At 40.3% G+C, this 17,753-nt stretch overlaps 2 protein-coding genes across 3 annotated transcripts in view; one reads left to right on the top strand and one right to left on the bottom strand.

Annotated features, from left to right (window-relative positions):
- LOC123983817 (calpain-1 catalytic subunit-like) overlaps positions 1-6,872 on the bottom strand; it is a 31,775-nt gene extending 24,903 nt beyond the window's left edge. Inside the window, exons 1-10 of one of the 2 annotated variants that reach the window (XM_046070198.1) lie at positions 6,751-6,871; positions 5,524-5,537; positions 4,019-4,265; positions 3,410-3,479; positions 3,201-3,319; positions 2,969-3,102; positions 2,671-2,839; positions 2,435-2,518; positions 2,255-2,340; positions 2,080-2,154 (exon numbers count right to left, since the gene is read on the bottom strand). In XM_046070198.1, coding sequence (XP_045926154.1) covers positions 2,080-2,154; positions 2,255-2,340; positions 2,435-2,518; positions 2,671-2,839; positions 2,969-3,102; positions 3,201-3,319; positions 3,410-3,479; positions 4,019-4,264 — 983 coding nt within the window. In that variant the 5' untranslated portion in view covers position 4,265; positions 5,524-5,537; positions 6,751-6,871. Of the gene's footprint in view, positions 1-2,079; positions 2,155-2,254; positions 2,341-2,434; positions 2,519-2,670; positions 2,840-2,968; positions 3,103-3,200; positions 3,320-3,409; positions 3,480-4,018; positions 4,266-5,523; positions 5,538-6,750 lie in introns of both variants that reach the window. The other variant, XM_046070197.1, reaches the window with a different exon arrangement.
- A 4,192-nt stretch (positions 6,873-11,064) lies between these two features.
- LOC123984006 (calpain-2 catalytic subunit-like) lies at positions 11,065-17,546 on the top strand. The gene is made up of 21 exons (XM_046070560.1): positions 11,065-11,384; positions 12,023-12,092; positions 12,337-12,455; positions 13,068-13,201; positions 13,297-13,465; positions 13,572-13,655; positions 13,748-13,833; positions 13,928-14,002; positions 14,207-14,367; positions 14,452-14,621; positions 14,748-14,759; positions 14,893-15,104; positions 15,283-15,319; positions 15,566-15,631; positions 15,736-15,793; positions 15,904-15,968; positions 16,131-16,199; positions 16,282-16,360; positions 16,995-17,111; positions 17,228-17,286; positions 17,393-17,546. Exons 1-21 carry the CDS (start codon positions 11,148-11,150, stop codon positions 17,414-17,416), a joined length of 2,103 nt encoding a protein of 700 aa, XP_045926516.1. The 5' UTR covers positions 11,065-11,147; the 3' UTR covers positions 17,417-17,546.
- The last annotated feature ends 207 nt before the right edge of the window (positions 17,547-17,753 follow it).

Raw genomic sequence — 17,753 nt, 5'->3', positions numbered from 1 at the left:
GGGTCATTGTAATGTTGGAAGACCCAGCCTCGACCCATCTTCAATGCTCTAACTGAGGGAAGGAGGTTGATCCCCAAAATCTCGCAATACATGGCCCCAGTCATCCTCTCCTTAATACAGTGCAGTCGCCCTGTCCCATGTGCAGAAAAACACCCCCAAATCATGATGCTACCACCCCCATGCTTCACAGTAGGGATGGTGTTCTTGGGATGGTACTCATCATTCTTCTTCCTCCAAACACGGTTAGTGAAATTATGACCAAAAAGTTCTATTTTGGTCTCATCTGACCACATGACTTTCTCCCATGACTCCTTTGGATCATCCAAATGGTCATTGGCAAACTTAAGACGGGCCTTGACATGTGCTGGTTTAAGCAGGGGAACCTTCCGTGCCATGCGTGATTTCAAACCATGACGTCTTAGTGTATTACCAACAGTAACCTTGGAAACGGTGGTCCCAGCTCTTTTCAGGTCATTGACCAGCTCCTCCCGTGTAGTTCTGGGCTGATTTCTCACCTTTCTTAGGATCATTGAGACCCCACGAGGTGAGATCTTGCATGGAGCCCCAGTCCGAGGGAGACTGACAGTCATGTTTAGCTTCTTCCATTTTCTAATGATTGTTCCAACAGTGGACCTTTTTTCACCAAGCTGCTTGGCAATTTCCCCGTAGCCCTTTCCAGCCTTGTGGAGGTGTACAATTTTGTCTCTAGTGTCTTTGGACAGCTCTTTGGTCTTGGCCATGTTAGTAGTTGGATTCTTACTGATTGTATGGGGTGGACAGGTGTCTTTATGCAGCTAACGACCTCAAACAGGTGCATCTAATTTAGGATAATAAATGGAGTGGAGGTGGACATTTTGAAGGCGGACTAACAGGTCTTTGAGAGTCAGAATTCTAGCTGATAGACAGGTGTTCAAATACTTATTTGCAGCTGTATCATACAAAGAAATAGTTATAAAATCACACATTGTGATTTCTGGATTTTTTTTTTTAGATTGTGTCTCTCACAGTGGACATGCACCTACGATGACAATTTCAGACCCCTCCATGATTTCTGAGTGGGAGAACTTGCAAAATAGCAGGGTGTTCAAATACTTATTTTCCTCACTGTATATCTCATTTGTTTTAATTCATATACTCCCCATAAAACCAAACTTTTAATTTTTACACATTTTATACTAATTTAAAAATCGATGTGTTCAAATGTGAGCTTAAAAGTACTGGTGGCTAGATATGGACAAATCCATCAAGCCATTTCAAGTCTTTATGCTATGCTAAGCTAACCATGTCCTGGCCATAGGAGCTCCTGTAACATTGCTGGACTCACGATTCAAAGTATCAAAATCGATGCACGAACCACGGATATTATCTTTTTTATATTCCACATTTCTTCTTTCTTGTCAAAACATGGCGCCTACATTAACCACAATGCAACACCATGACTTTGTTGCTTTCTCATCCCTCTCTTCTCCCTCCTTCTGTCTCTTTCTGCAGGTATTTCTGCCTCCAGAGCTGTGGAGTCTAGATCTGTGGTTGAGAGCCACCTACTTCCCCCATGTTCTTGCTCGACATCCGCTGCTACAATTATTATTTTAGTCCCAATATTAAAATTATCATTAACATTGCCACCATTACTATTACTATTAATTTACATCTCTCTGCGTTGGGCTACTGTGTGTTCTTCTTCCTCCAGCTCCTGCCCACTCAATTGGTTGAGGCAGATGGCCGCCCACCTTGAGTCTAGGTTCTGCTCAAGGTTTCTACCTGCTAAAAAAGGGCGTTTTTTCTTGCCACTCTCACCAAGTGCTTGCTTGGGGAGAATTGTTGGGTCTCTGTAAATAATATTAGAAAAAGTACGGTCTAGACCTGCTCTATATGAAAGTTGCAATGAGAGAACTTCTGTTATGAATTGGCACTACATAAATAAAATTGAACTGAAATATGAGAGTGGTATCAATCTTCTAATCTGACTCTCTGAAAGACATTGAAAACACACATTTCCCAAAATGTCAAACTAGTCCTTTAAAATACATACAGTACATACAATTGCCACACATTTCTATAGCACCTGGGACATCTTACCAAAACTCCCCGTCTTCCATCTTAAGATGCAGGTCTTCTCGTTCCGAAGGGTCAATCTCATCCCATTCAGGGGAACTACACACAACAACACAAATAAGACAAACAAACAAATAAAACCAGGAATATAAATCCTTTTAGCACACAGGGACATTTATTATGCGTTTGGCACACTCACTTGTCACTCCAGGCACCAGTCCACTCCACCTGGCCCCAAGGGTTACGTATTCGGATTAGGCGTTCCATGTTTCCGCGGAAATTGACCTAAACAACACACAGAGTGATGGGCAGCTTAGAACCATTAATATCATTCATAATGATTACTGCTTACAGACAACAGAGTCATACACAGACAGACCTCCTTCAATCCAGTGACAGAGTAGGCGTGGCCCTTCACAAGCTTCTTGAATGTAACAGCCTCCATGTCGAAGGCACTGGTGATCTGTATTAATACGAGGACATGATTACTGCATCTGAGTATGGATTGTCTGGCACAGAAATAAATAAGAGTGCTTTTAATGTTATTGGCTTTCTCAAGATGGTGCAACATTGATATGCGTGTTCTGGCGGTGTGCCAGTGCGTTCGGCACGTACATCAATAGAGCAGCCCAGCAGAGAGCCTCTCTCCAGAGCTTTGCCGATTATCCTGTACAGATCTCTGGGAGCTTTGCGGAGCTCGTACATCTCAGACACACCACCTGTGAAGTCTTCGAACCCCTCAGTGGTGCTTCCTCCAGACAGAGCCTCATAGGAGCCATTCAGCCTGATACCACATTTAAAAAACACACACACGCTTCATTTTGATTGCCATCAACAGCTGCACTTTAGAATGTGGTTTACAACTTCCTCATAGTGAACAATTTAGCAACTGGGCAGGCTTTTCAAAACCTACTTAGCATAAGCCTTCTCCAGGAGTGCACTCCAGAATTCATTGCCCTCAGCAGAGTGGACAAACATCAGCTCCCCGTCTTTGACAGGCAGTCTGTCATCTATCACAACATCTACCCAGTCGCCAAACTGCCAGAACTGCAACACAGAGCAATAATCAAGAACTCCATCAATCTATATTGCTTACCTTACACTTGATAGGATGAGCAAAAGATTAGAAGATGATGTGACAGTACCTGAAAGTGGAAGATTCCAGCATAGTCATCTTGGAAGGATTGCCCATGTGGGACAACCCGATGAAGAAGCCTCTCATTCAAGGTGAGGGAGCCAATGGCTGCTAATAGCCAGCAGTCACCTGCAAGTGAGAAGAAGCATTCAGCAACTTTTATCTAATTCTGTCTTCTTGTTTATTTTTTCTGATTCAACAATTACGACAAGGGCTCACCCAGCGCTCCCTGACAGATGTCCGTTCTGGTGGCACCACCCACAATGAACTGAGGGTCATCTGTCAGTTCCTATAGAGAAATTAAACATCTGGGTGAAGACAATCAAATCAATTGCTCCGATTTCAGACAAGTCAACACATTGTACATTTTACTTTAAAAGACGACACGTCTTTCAAACCATTGCTATTCTTGCATCTATGCGTCAGAGTCCTGTGTTTTACACTGTAAACAAATGTCAGAGCAAGGGAGTGGTCAGATGCCATGCAATGCCAACAGCTGCAGTGGTCTGAGAAGATCCTGTCCCGACTTGTCCTATTCTGTCTGAGTTTGCAGACATGAAATTAGACAGTGTTATTGATATGTTTGTTCATATGATATGTTTCTCTGTTCAAGAGTCAAAGTCACATGCGTGTTGTGAAATATTACATGAGAAGCGTTCGAAAGGGTGCAGTATTTTCACTTAAAGTCCAGCTTCAGGTCTAAAGTCTGTGTCTGAAAAACCTCTTTTCATCTATTAATGGGTGTATAAACGTATATTTGTTATTGTGTGTCCAAATTAACAAATCTCTGAATATGCCTGTGATTAACTTCACTCTCGGTTTGCTCACCGTGGGCCTCATCCACTCCACATCTCTAGTTTTGGAGGAGTAGGGTGCGAGCTCCTTGAAGCCCAGGGATTGAGGCTCTGCGGGGAAACAGGGGTCTTCAAACACGCAGCCTGTCTCCACACATTGCTGTTTCAGTGCCTCATAGTCCTGGTTGGAGAAGAGCACAGCCTGCTCCTTGGAGCCCATGCCTTCTGCCCGCAGCCTGTTGGCGTATATACTTGCAGATATCCCTCCAGTTGGATACATACTGGTGTGAGATAAAAATATGGAGCTGTGTGGGTATGCACCGCGCTGTCTATAAATAGCAGAAAGCTAGCCGTACACTCTTCTCTAAGAGTTACAGCACAGCAATCAGGTGTGGGAGTATGTCCGGATAAATAATGTTCGTACTAGTGATAAAGATAGATTTCCTTGTGCTGATTGGACTGAATCTGCCTTTAAGTAATTAGTCTGAGCCCATGTTTGATCCCCAATGGATTCTACATTATACTGGTTATACAGCCTAAAACACAAAGCTGAATACTTTGAAAGATTCTAACAAACAGCAAAGGCCAATGAGGAAACAGAGGTCAGGTCCATGGTATTTTATATATTCATTTACTGAATATGTAGGGGGGGGTTTACATTCAACAATTAAAAACATACACATGATGGGTATTTTATAAAGCTGATGCATTACTTTTACACTCAGTAAGTTTAAATAGGTAATAAATAAATAAATAGGATTTAGAATTTTCTCCCCACAATTGTATTCCCTTCATGTTGGAAAATAAAAACGCTATAATCAAGCGGTTAACGGAAGAAAGATTAAGACACCTCTTGGTCTCTTTAAACTTTCAGGTGCAATGTCTAAGAACTGCGACTATAGTTTTGTTTAGTTTCTGTTGAGTTTGAATGAGTCTTTAACTATGAGTTAATGAGTTAATGATTAGTTCGTTGAAAGAGATGAATTCAAATTCAGAAGGTGTACAGAGAATAAGTAAGTAAGAATATTTCCTCTTGACATTTTGCAAGTTTATTTTGTTTACTTAAAAAGACTTAAAAAGCTAATAAAGCTTCTATTACATAGCAAACTCGCTGCTTACACACATCTCCCAGCTGAAACAGTACTTCAAGAAGATATTTTGGCACAATAAATAGACGTCTTTGATATGACGTCAGAATTATTACTTCTTTGCATTCTGTTGATAATGTTTTTTTTGGACTGTTTATTTATTTTAAACTACAACTGTGGCCAAATCTTACATGTACCTTTTGTGTGCTGGTGGGAATTTTTCTAATCTCAGGCAAATCCTAATAATTCAGACCTCACACTAAAGACAACTAACTGTTGACATGTAAAATCAAAGTAAACTTCAGTTAGAAACAGCAGGGAAATAACAGACATACAGAAATTATGAACAGCAGAAAAGTGATTAACTGAGAAATGTGGGACAAGAATAGTACACCACCAGCTTATAACACAGAAAACCCAAGAATAACAAACGAAGTTGGAAATATGATACCTTGTATAGGCAGGCTGAGAAGGAGAATGAGACAAAAAAAGAGAGAAAGATCATTTTACTCAAGTTTTACTCAAGGCACTGGTAAAGATAAAAGTGTTTTGATGTGCAGCTGTGTCAGGAAATGCAGGCCCTAATGGACATTAGTGTATATGACTTAGTTGGGGTCATTCTCTCCTCCCTGAATGCACTTGTTTTTGCCGGAGAGTTTTGTTGGAAGACTTCTGAGAGGACATAATAGCTTTGTGAAGAAACAAGGAGCTAAAAAGAACCCAATATGTCAAGAAGCTGTCTGTTAGATTTAAAGTTGGCTAGCCCCTCTCTGAATTAGTGCCGGGGACATGGGATGGAACTTATACACAGCTCTGCTTCACTGGTCTGGAATCCTAATGAGCTCAGTTCAGTAAACAGAAAACTTGGACTGAGCTGATTGAGCTGGTAAGGGACTTGGAAGTCCATGAGAAACAGGGTTGAGTAAGAAAACAAAACGGACGTGTTGCTGTGCAAAATAGGCTATGCATTTGATAGAAACCGGCAAGGACATTGTTTGTAGGGCCAGCCCCAGCCCCCTGCCCCGAGGCCCCACATGCCTGTAGGGTCTGCAGGAATGTCCCTCTGCTTGGTCAGACAGCTAAGAAAGGCTACTGCTGGCTATTGACCAAAATCATATCTCTACTTCCCCCCACAATGGGCAGAGAAAAGCTGATCCATGCATTCCTGTGATGGTGATGTCATCCATAGGACTTCAACCTCAACAATACCAAAACAGCCAACACTGGGGTCCCTACTGCTCTGAAAAGACAGGGAAATGCTGCCCATATGGTGGCTGCTTTGTGAATGCATAAGCCTGTTAGTTACTATCAGAAAGTCACAGTGTGTCAGGCACGTAATACAGGCTCAGATTGTTTACTGCACCTGTTCAGATGTACAAGGAGGCCTGTCTCTTTACGAGCTCTGGTCTGCAGTCTGCTTTTAAGATCCCAGACAACAGATCTTTTAGAACACAATCACAGTCTTTCCACACCGGACGTCACAGCTGAATTAACTCTGTGTGTCTGAATATGACAGCTGTGTTGAGTACTATTAGTGCTATAACGTGCGGTATATTAAATCAAACTTACCGCACGGTGGCCTACAATAGGCTACAATAAAACTACGAGGCACCGTTAAACCGCGCTGGCTAAATGAACAAATTTATTGAAATTAAATGAACAAGACGACTTCACTCACCACGGCGTTAAAGGCAATTTAGCCTACAGCTCCTTCTAAATGAGTCGGATGGTGATAATCGTGTAAATCTGTTGGAAGGGGGTAGCGGTTTGCTAGACAGGAGCGCAGGACCAGCCCTCCCCGCTGCGCGCACGCGGCACACACACACACACACACACACACAATCCTGTTACCGACACAAACCAAACGCACACTCTGCAGGAGAGACCGGCCCCTACAGGAGGAGGGGCCACAGCTCACACCCAGCACCACTCACTTCCGCTAGAGGTGCTGCAGATAGCGTGGGGAAAATACGCTATTCAGACCAAAACCTTCTCACAGATTACAGCCTCTTTAGGGAGCACCCCAGAAGAGTTTGCGGTTTCTCCCTCATGCAATCACTATTGTTTTGCAGCAGCATGTTAATTGTCATAACTGTAGCCTACACAAAAGGCCTAATTCTCTTAAATCTGACAAAATCTGTGCGAACAATATTTGAGAGAAATAATCCTTTTGTGTACATAGAGAAAGTTTTTTTGTTCATCGTATATGACTCAATGTAAGATGGAATTTGCAAATACATACTGAATTATTTGATAATAGTGGAGCATAAACATTGGTATCATTCAAGCCAATTCCAACAAATACACTGTTCAAAATAGACTTAAATACTATATGTGGGATTGGCAAAAACTACATGAATTGATAATATTAAATGAACTATTTTCATATGCAAGATGCTATTGAAGCTACAGTATATATTTGATGTTATGTTTGTGCTGTACATGTAATACATGCATATAAACACTGTATGTAGGCTACAGTAGAAGAATCAGAAAATTCTGGCAATCCATTATCTAAGTAAATTGCTTTTTATCCTGTTAAAAGTTTTTTAAAAAGCTTTTTCGTCTGTGAAACAGGTGTTGGGGGGAGTTTTGTCAGGTTAAAAAATAAAGTTTTGTCAGGTGAAATATTTTCAATAGTTTGCTGTTGTTCTACTTATTTTGGCCACAAGAGGCTGATGTGCACCTCTACCCCATGTTCTAAATAGGACATTATGTTTTCATGTTTTCTTCTAGGTGAAGCACCAATTAAAATACATTTCTAGCCAAAAGAAAGACATGACAGTACACAATACAACACACAATATATGCACCTTGTGTTTAGAGTGCATGGAGAAATTGAAACTCACCTGCTAAAAAAAGGTGAATGTGGAAACTGAGTTAGAAAATGGATCACCAGAATCATACAGACAAATTGTTTTGTAGGACTAAAGTTGCATGTTCTTAACACTGGCCTGGCAGAGCATTACTAGAAGACACCAAGTGTGCTGATGTCTATGGGTCGCAATGTATTTTGCAACCATATATTTGAAATGGTAACATCATTTAAAAGCTTATTTTCTAAATCAACTTTTTAACCTTGGAATGAGATTCTACATGAACACATTATTTTCAGGCAAAGTTAGACCAGTTTGGTTATTTCACATGAGAGATTTCTGTATTTCTTTTTGCCCCCCTCTGTGCTCTTTTTACTGGTTTGGAAAAATGGTGATGTCGCGTTTTTCTATGCACCAATCAGACGTTTTTCACAGCTGGTGAATCATTTGTACACTGGCAATCAACAAACCACACCCACACAGTAACTTTTTTATGTTAGTCTTCATAACTTATACACCAAGACATTTGTTTTACTTTGTTGCTTATTTACTCATGCATATTTAATTTTATAGAGATAACAGAAACATTCTTAAGATTCGATGTCAAGTTTTAAGGGGCTTTAAAATTGCTCTTATCAATATTTTATTTTAACCATTGATGAAATGACTACGTAGAATGTGAAGAGTCAATCATAGTGTCAAATTCACAGGCAATTATCATACAAGCCTGCTGTTCACTTTAACTTTAAGGAGCATTTCAGTGTCTTTCATCTCTTTTGGTCTCAACGCTCTAATCAGTGTAGTACCAGCTAATCAGTACCAGACAAAGCATTGAGGTGTTTACTGTGATCTAAGAGGCCCACTGTACACTACCTGCTCAGCACCAAATAGCAGACAGACAAAGTTAGCGACTAGCTGGAGAATATGGTGGAGCGTTTAGCAGCGTGACAGAAAAAGGACTCCAAATAAATGTTAATGTTGCTCTGCGAATGTGAGTCAGATGTGTTTGCATTATACCTGCAATGAAAGCTAAATTGTGAGACTTTAACTTAAGCCAATGCTTGATTTCAAATCCAATATGTTGTTGTAAAGATAAATGTCACAAATGTGATGTCACAAATATTTATTAACTATTATATTTAATAGTGAAGACTGAAGAGATTATTGTATTTTAAGCATTGTAAGAGTATTGCTACATGTTCAACCTTGCTGAATATGTAGCAGCTGCATTTACTAAGAATAGGTAGCGAATGTAGAAGTCAAAGCAATGCTGCATTACTTACATAATAACAATGAGCGATGTCTGTCAGATGTTTGTTAAAAACAGAACAGTACATGCATAATTAAGCATTTGTAATGCCACATAAGCCCAGTAATAATGTAATCAATACTAGAATTACATTATAGCTATAGTGAAGCAGTTTCTAAGAAGAGGCATAAATCGAAATAGGACTGTTTAGTTTGTAATGGCTTGTTTGACATTAAAACTAATTATATATTTTCTTTGGAGTTTATTGTTTTTTTCTAATGCTCATCAATCACAGACTACTCACACTTTCTGTCCAGTAGGTTAGCAAACAGGCTCAAAAGATAAGTAACCAAGAAAATCAAGAAGAAGAAGTTTTTTTCTGCTTGGTCTATGTTTTAGAACAAAGTTAGTTGAGTTTGTATATATACAACTGAAACAATTGATGTCTTTTTGTGTGTCTTATACACATCATCACCAACAATAGTTATAACTTTGCCAACATGTAAGTATGCTCCCCATGAAAATCTGCATACCTCAGGAGTCATGACCTTTTTATATACAGTCTATGGTCATGAATTACATCTAAATCTGAGAAGCAGAGGGGTATGGTTATTGTTGACACTCATTTGTCCTGTAATGTTCACAAACAAAGCTCTGTACACACAGCATTCAGTGGTTTATGACCCACCCTTCGTCCTGCATCTCACAATAGTTAAGACAGCGAGGTTTGGAGGTGGGTGGATAATTTCAAAATTGTTGTCTAAGAGAATTCTCAATATGTCCATTGGGTGTGGAAGGTTGGCACATTAAAATATTTGTGTCTGGTACAAAAGCATTCATTTCAGCTCTGACACCAAAAGATTTTTCTGCAGTATTCTGTAAGACAGAGAAGACTTTTTTCTACTAATGGATTGTTTATTTACTTTAAGCAGTAACACACACTGCATCTGCACCTCATTGCATTTGCCTCCATGTTGATGTGAAGCTCATTAGTTGCCACTCCGCACCTGCAGCACTGGTCTGCAGTTGTAGTAATTGTCTTTTCTGTCTCACTCCTTTCTGAGGTAACATAAACATGGGTGGATTCCGTACCATTCACTACCCTTTATGCATATCCTTATTTACCAACTGTATGTGGCACTTCTGAGGCTTATATACAAATCATCTTCTCATAAAACAAACAGTGTTGCATTTAACGGCTGAGATACCAGTGTAGCTCCTGTCGATCACTGACTGAGAACTGTTTGACTAAGCTTTAGCTTTGTTGTACTTAGCATAAATGGTGTAAGCATAGAATACGGATATAAAATCACACTGACTGGATGCAAACAACCGCCAGGCTTAGTGTTGCAATGTCATTTGCATCCCATTCTTATTCTTCCTCAATTTAACAGTCGCTTCATTTAATGCTTTTAAGCTTCCCTTTCACAACTCTAAGCTGTATGTACTACATGTAATCCCCTCCAAAAACTCTGTTGGAGAAAAACACTGCAACCCTTTTCTTTCTTTCTTTAGCACTTCAATGTTATAGTATGTTAAAAGAAAATGCCTAAGGGTTACATTTCAGACAGCTTTAAATCAGGCAAAGAGTTTGTTTCCTCCACTTTTGATATGTACCCATTAGGAAATGGGGGACAATAAACACAGTACATTGCCCACCCCCACCACACACACACACAAAGTCAAAATGAGGCAATGACAGCGGCGCTTCAAGCTTTTAGGCGTGTCCTTGTTTGTATTTCAGCTGTGGCCATAGCCATCTTATTGCAGATTTGCTTAGGGTTGTTGCTGTCTGCTCTGTTTACCTCACCTGTCCACTGCACGCCACTCCCTGTCTGTGATCTCATATTGTCTCCCTCTCACCTGTGGCAGCTATAAAGGTGGCTGGGTCAAAGACACACCCAGACTGTGTTCAGCTGGTGGAAGATATCAGATCACTAGTCAACCCAACTCAGCTCACAAAGAGAGAAATTACCATCTGGGGAGTCAATATACACGTTAAAGGTAAGGATGACATCCATAGCAAATCAACTGGCCCGTCAGCAGAAAAGGGAAGAAGGCATTGGTACCAACGAGCTTGCAGTGAAGTTCTCCAAGCAGGATTATGAGACTCTGCGGCAGCAGTGTCTGAAGAGTGGACGTCTGTTTGAGGACCCCTGCTTTCCAGCTGACGGCAAATCTCTGGGCTACAATGAGCTGGGACCATACTCATCCAAGACCAGGGGCATTGTTTGGAAGAGGCCAAAGGTAAGAAGCCCCTGAGAAAAAACACAAATAAATACACAGTTTGTACTGTAATATTTTAATGTGGTTGTTGAGCTTGACAGCGGCATGGCAGTAAGAATTGGATGTTTTTCCTTTACTCAGCAACTATTAAATCGTTTGGAAGCAGAAGTGAAAACAATACATTTAAAAAGAACATCCTGATCAGAAAGTTGAACTTGTGCACCATATGCTGTTAAAAATGGTTAAATACTGTTAACTATAGAAATTATCAAAGTGATCAAGGGAAGCTGTGAATCTTACACTGTAGTCTGTCAGTCTGACCATGCTTTATCTGAGTTTATTTACAGTGCACAATCTTGATGTGGGTAGCTGTGTATGGATGAAATAAAGCTGATTTGGATTTCAAGGATTAAACAAAACACTCTGAAGAAAGCCGTCCAGAATTGTATCTTTAGAGAACAAAAAGAGAAATATGTTTTTGATCACAGCAATACTACTGTATGTGTAATTTTTGTCATGGGTGTATTTTTAATTTTCAGAGTGATCAAATCAAAATCAGTGAATGGTATTTCATCCATCTCAGTAGCGTGATACTGTACAGTCTGATGACTGATACTCTCAAATACTCACCGTTTATGATTGTTTGGCGCTCTTTGTAGGAGCTGTGCTCAGACCCAAAGTTCATTGATGATGGAGCCACAAGGATGGACATTTGCCAAGGAGTTTTGGGTGAGTGAGGGGAAAGATGATGGGTAAATGGCCGAATGAACAGACGGACGGATGAATGATGGCCTTCTTTGGTTTTTAGAGGGGAACCACAAACATCCCTGATCTAAAACCTCCACCCATTCTGCCATTATGCTTGTAAGAAGGAATTATTACAAAGGGGGTTTGTTGGCACAAGCTGCTTACAGCACCGATGTGAACACCCTATTTCTCAATCTCAGAACATGTATCTGCTTTTACTCTGCAGGTGATTGCTGGCTTCTGGCTGCAATAGCCTCTCTGACTCTAGACCAGGACATCCTGGCTCGTGTGGTGCCCCCTGGACAGAGTTTCACCGACGGTTATGCTGGAATATTTCACTTCCAGGTAAGACAAAGGCCTTGTGCAACTGCCCACTGACCATTACCTTCCGGTGGAGCATTTCTTTCTTAACCTTCCCTTTTTTTCTTTCTTTTGTTAATTTTCCCACCATGTCCGACCGTAGAATGATGAGTTATTTTAATGAAAACTAGCACAATGATATAGGGCACTCCAAGATACTACAGTACAGATTTAGGGGCCAATACAACAATCCATCTAGAGCCACCATCAGTCAAAATGTCATCTCATATTTGTTCTGTAACTGTATAACTTCAATTGTTTTTTTTTTATATTAAAACAAGTTATTTTGATAGATTCTGATCAATTTCGGTCAATTCTTTCAACAATACATGACATTGACATTTTCAACAGTCCCTCTAGCACAACCACCAGGTAAAAGTTGAGGCTCCATATATGGAAGACAAATCAAAAAACAAACAAACCATGAAATAGTATAAATGTACACCCCATATTGCCTGTAGTGAGACATCCAGAGCACAGAACATAAGGATCTCACAAACATTTTGCTCACGCGTCATGATGCAGGACAGATGAATGAACTTTAAGTTTAAGAAGATTACTAATGGGAATATTTATTTATTTATATTTTCTTCTCAGTTCTGGCAATTCGGTGAGTGGGTTGATGTGGTGGTTGATGACCGTTTGCCCACAAGAGATGGAAAGCTGCTGTTTGTTCACTCACTGGAGGCCTCAGAGTTCTGGAGCGCACTGCTGGAGAAGGCCTATGCTAAGTATGGATGGCTCCTCTTATATCCTCAGAAATGTAAATGCAGTGAAAATGTACAATACATAGTTTTTTTAATCTATTCACATCCTCTCTGCACAGAGTGCAAGGCTGCTATGAGGCCCTGTCAGGTGGAAACACTATAGAGGGTTTTGAAGATTTTACAGGAGGAATTTCAGAAGTATACAGTTTAGACAAGGCTCCACCAAATCTCTTCCTAATTATGAAGAAGGCCCTGTGCCTGGGTTCACTGCTGGGCTGTTCTATTGATGTATGTATTTTCATGCTTATTTGCATGCTGACATACAAAAAACCACATCAACAGCAGTGCAGCTCTGATGTCTTTAAATTGCAATGTTTGTTCTTGGCGCTTTCAGATCACCAGTGCCTCTGAGACAGAAGCAGTTACAGGTCTCAAACTTGTCAAAGGACATGCATACTCAGTCACTGGTGTAGAAGAGGTATACAATTTATCTAAACTGTCAACAGTAAGCTGTTTTTTGTTTGTTTATGGCATGCAAATTTAATTGCCTACTCTTACTCCTTCTCGCAGGTTCACTCTAAAGGCAAACTGGTTGAGCTGGTTCGCATCAGAAACCCTTGGGGTCAGGTGGAGTGGACTGGGCCTTGGAGTGATGGGTAAATAATTACGTTCTAGATCCATTAACCGTCAGCTTCCATTGGTTGTTTCCAGGATTTTCCTAAAAGCATATTTCTTTTAAATCACAATTAGATCCAGTGAATGGAAAAGCATCAGTGTGGATGAGAAATCAAGGCTGAACCAGGTGGCTGAAGATGGAGAGTTCTGGTAAATCCATCAACTAACCTTTCATTTGTAGTACATTTATAGTAGATATTTTAGATGTTTTGTTAATGGTGTAATATGGATTGATAATAATATCCTCGACATCACCAAAGCAACAATTACGTCTCAGCCTCAGGCTAGGAAAGAGATGGGAAGTTAATGAGTGAGAAACGACACAATGTTCTGTGAATGCATTCCTCTCCTCAGGATGGCCTATTCAGACTTCATCAGGCAGTTCTCTAAGCTGGAGATCTGTAACTTGACCCCAGACACGCTCACGAGTGACGATATAGGCCGCTGGAACTACTACCAGTTCGACGGGACATGGAGGGTCGGCTCCACTGCTGGCGGCTGCCTCAATAACCGAGGTGACAGAAAAACCATATGGGTGTCTGAGCAAGAAGTTCTGTCACACTGCTTCATATAAAGGATTATACTTTTCTGTGCTCCAGCCACATTCCCGTCCAACCCTCAGTTTATGTTGCGTCTGGAGGATGTGGATGATAATCCCCTGGATGGGAAGGATGGGTGCACCTTTCTGGTGGGGCTCATGCAAAAGGATGGACGACAGCAAAAGAGGCTTGACCGCAACCTTGAGACCATTGGCTTTGCCATTTATCAGGTGTGTCCGTAATGTGATTTTTCACAGGACATCAGCACTCTGAATTTGTCATTATTTTATTAATGGACTAATTTAAAAATACTTAATTTGTAACTTTAATAAAAATACTCTGTTTCCTTTTTACAGGTCCCAAATCAGGTCTGTATTTGTACTACATGCAAATAATGATCCCTTGTTTAAAACTGAAATTCTAAATGCAAAATAGACATCACAAGTATAGTTAAATTGCATTGTGATTTTCTGGGCACTCTTTTCTCCTGTTAATCTTCAGTACAAAGGCTCCAGCAATGTTCACTTAGGTCCAGACGTCCTGCTGCGACAGAGAGCTGTGGCCATGAGTAGCTCCTTCATCAACACGCGGGAAGTGTGCGACCGCTTCAAACTTCCTCCAGGAGAATATGTCATAATTCCCTCAACCTTCCAGCCTCACAAGAATGGCAGCTTCATTCTCAGGGTGTTCACAGAGAAGAAGGCTGAAACCAGGTATCTGTGTTACTGCAACAAACAGGCTGACTGATATCTCCAGGGTAATGTAGGCTCAGACGCCTGCTACATCTTGAATCACAGAATAGTTACATTCACAGACAAAACTTTTCTACTAAATGTTGTTTTCTTGCATGCCTGCAAAGTGGCTTAAGCTCTGTATTTCTATTTTTTTTAGTGCAAATGGGGGGGTCATTGGTGCTAAAATAAAGGAGGTAAGAAAATCCAAAGAATGACAAGTTGCTCTTTATTGCATTAATGTGAAATGGTTGGTCACTTTTTAAAGACACTCTTTTCACCTCAGTACTGAGACTGAAGGAAATATGTCACGTTAAATTCTAAATGCCTATTGCTTAATACTTGACTGAATGTCAAATTCAACATCCACCAATATTTCTAAATCCCTAAAAAAATGTGCTTTTGTTTGACAATAGTGACATCTTTGTGTCTTTCTCTCACAGGTGAAGGTATCTGCGAATGATGTGGATCCTCAATTCAAACAACTCTTCAAGCAGATTGCTGGCAATGTGGGTAAAGCAATGTTATAATAGACAGCAAATAAAATGAACAAACAGCTCTGAACCTGGATTACAAATGAAAACTCCTGTTATAATATGTATATTTCTAACAGGACATGGAGGTATCTGTCTTTGAACTGGTTGACATTTTGAACAACATCATCTCTCGCCGTGAGTACATTGAACTCTTATTTAACGTTAATGTTAATGTGTAGCCTTTTAATTTTCATTGACTTGAATCTTGACTTGACTTGGAATGCTGTTTTGTCACTTTCTTGCAGGGACTGATATCAAGGCAAATGGCTTCAGCCTTGAGACATGCCGCCTTATTGTCAGTCTCCTGGATGTATCCTCTTCAAAGAACATAAAAATTGCCCTTCCACAGTTGTTTGTTTAGAAACACAAATTTGGGATTTGGTTGCTTTGTTATTAACAGTAGAATTGAAATGTATGAAATAATAAAAGGCTTTGCAGGATGAGCTAATTTATCAACCTTAACGTTCTCCAGAAAGATGACAGTGGCACGTTGGGACTGATGGAATTCCATATATTTTGGAGCAAACTCGAGAAATACCTGGTAAGCTGTGATTTATGCAGTTTGAAATGAGCATTGAAAGACCTGTCTGTTAATGCAACACATGGGTGCCTGGGTCGTATAGGAGATCTTCAAGAAGTATGACACGGACAACTCTGGCACCATGAGCTCCCACGAGATGAGAGGCGCCGCCACTGAAGCAGGTAAGAAATGTTATCACGTGAGGAATCTCATTCACTAACATCCACCAAAGAGCCACATTAAACTCTTTAACACTCGAACAAATGATTGTAAATATGAAGTCTGGCCCTCTGCTGCACTCGGTCTTTGGCTAAATGTCCTTACTATGTTTAAAAGGACTGCTTATGTATAAGTTGCATGGCTTCAGGGATAATATTTGCTTTATCTTTTAACAGAGTACGCCACTATAGTTGCCAGAGTCCAATTTATGAGAAACATAAGAAATAGACATGCCTATGACATGGTTTGCAAACATAGTACTTTATTTATGTTGCTCATTTTTCTAGGCTTATTTTTCTGGATGGTACATGACCACTAAACCCAGCAGCCGAAGGCAGTTCCTGGCAGGCTGGATAAGCCAGTTAGAGGAACGTCCCTCTCTGCATATAGATTTCCTTCCCATATACTTTGTCACAGGAACAAAGCAAGCATGGGCGAGACTGTGTAACATGACTCTTCCATTATCACCCTGCTAATATTTGGTACCTTTTAAAAAACAATGCTTCCCCAGGACTAGGAGTAATCCAGAGATCTATAAAACACTTTCTACAAGCTAACAGGAAATTATGATAAGTGACGGCTATTTTGCTTCCCCAGGTTTCAGCATCAACAGTGCTGTGCTACAGGCCATTGTCAGTCGTTATGCTGACGCTCAATATGCCATTGAGTTTGACAGCTTTGTGGGCTGTCTCATTAAACTGGAAATGCTCTTCAGTAAGTGTTAGCAAACACAACAATATCACTCCTGTATATCTCATAATGATCTGTATGATCTGAGAGCTGTGGCATGGTCACAATACCAGTATCTTTTTTTTCTGCCTCTCAACCAGAAATGTTTAAGGCTCTGGAAAAAGCTGGATCAGGGAAGATTGAGCTGGATATCCAACAGGTGTGTGACAGAATAACAACTGCTGGTTTGTCTGCATTTCTAGACTTTATGTCTTAATGTATCATTTTTTTCTAGACAGCGTAATGTATAATTTTGTTACTTACAGTGGTTGTGCCTGGCGATCTACTAACTCTGGAGACATGACAAGCAAGGACGCCTGTGTGATATCTGCTGGAAGAGAAGCTCAATCAAACAGTAATAGTTTAATTTCATTCACAAAAACCAAGTAAACCCAGTGAAAAAAACATTTCATGTGCACTCTGTATGTTTCAAATGCTTAATGCTTGGGATTTAATATATTGATATTTCTTTGACTTATACATGTATTATTACAGTTTTAAGAGAAGTCCTTTCTGTCTTTTTCTTTTTGTGCAGTAGGGAAAATGTATCCTCATTAATTGATGCTTTTGCTCTTTTAGCTGTTGCAAAACTTCTGGAAAATGATAGAAAATAAAGAAATTTTGAAA

The sequence above is a fragment of the Micropterus dolomieu genome, linkage group LG15 (genome assembly GCF_021292245.1).
Source record: "Micropterus dolomieu isolate WLL.071019.BEF.003 ecotype Adirondacks linkage group LG15, ASM2129224v1, whole genome shotgun sequence".
NCBI lineage: Eukaryota > Metazoa > Chordata > Actinopteri > Centrarchiformes > Centrarchidae > Micropterus > Micropterus dolomieu.
Note: the sequence above shows the minus strand (reverse complement) of the source record. Positions and strands in the feature narration are given on the sequence as shown.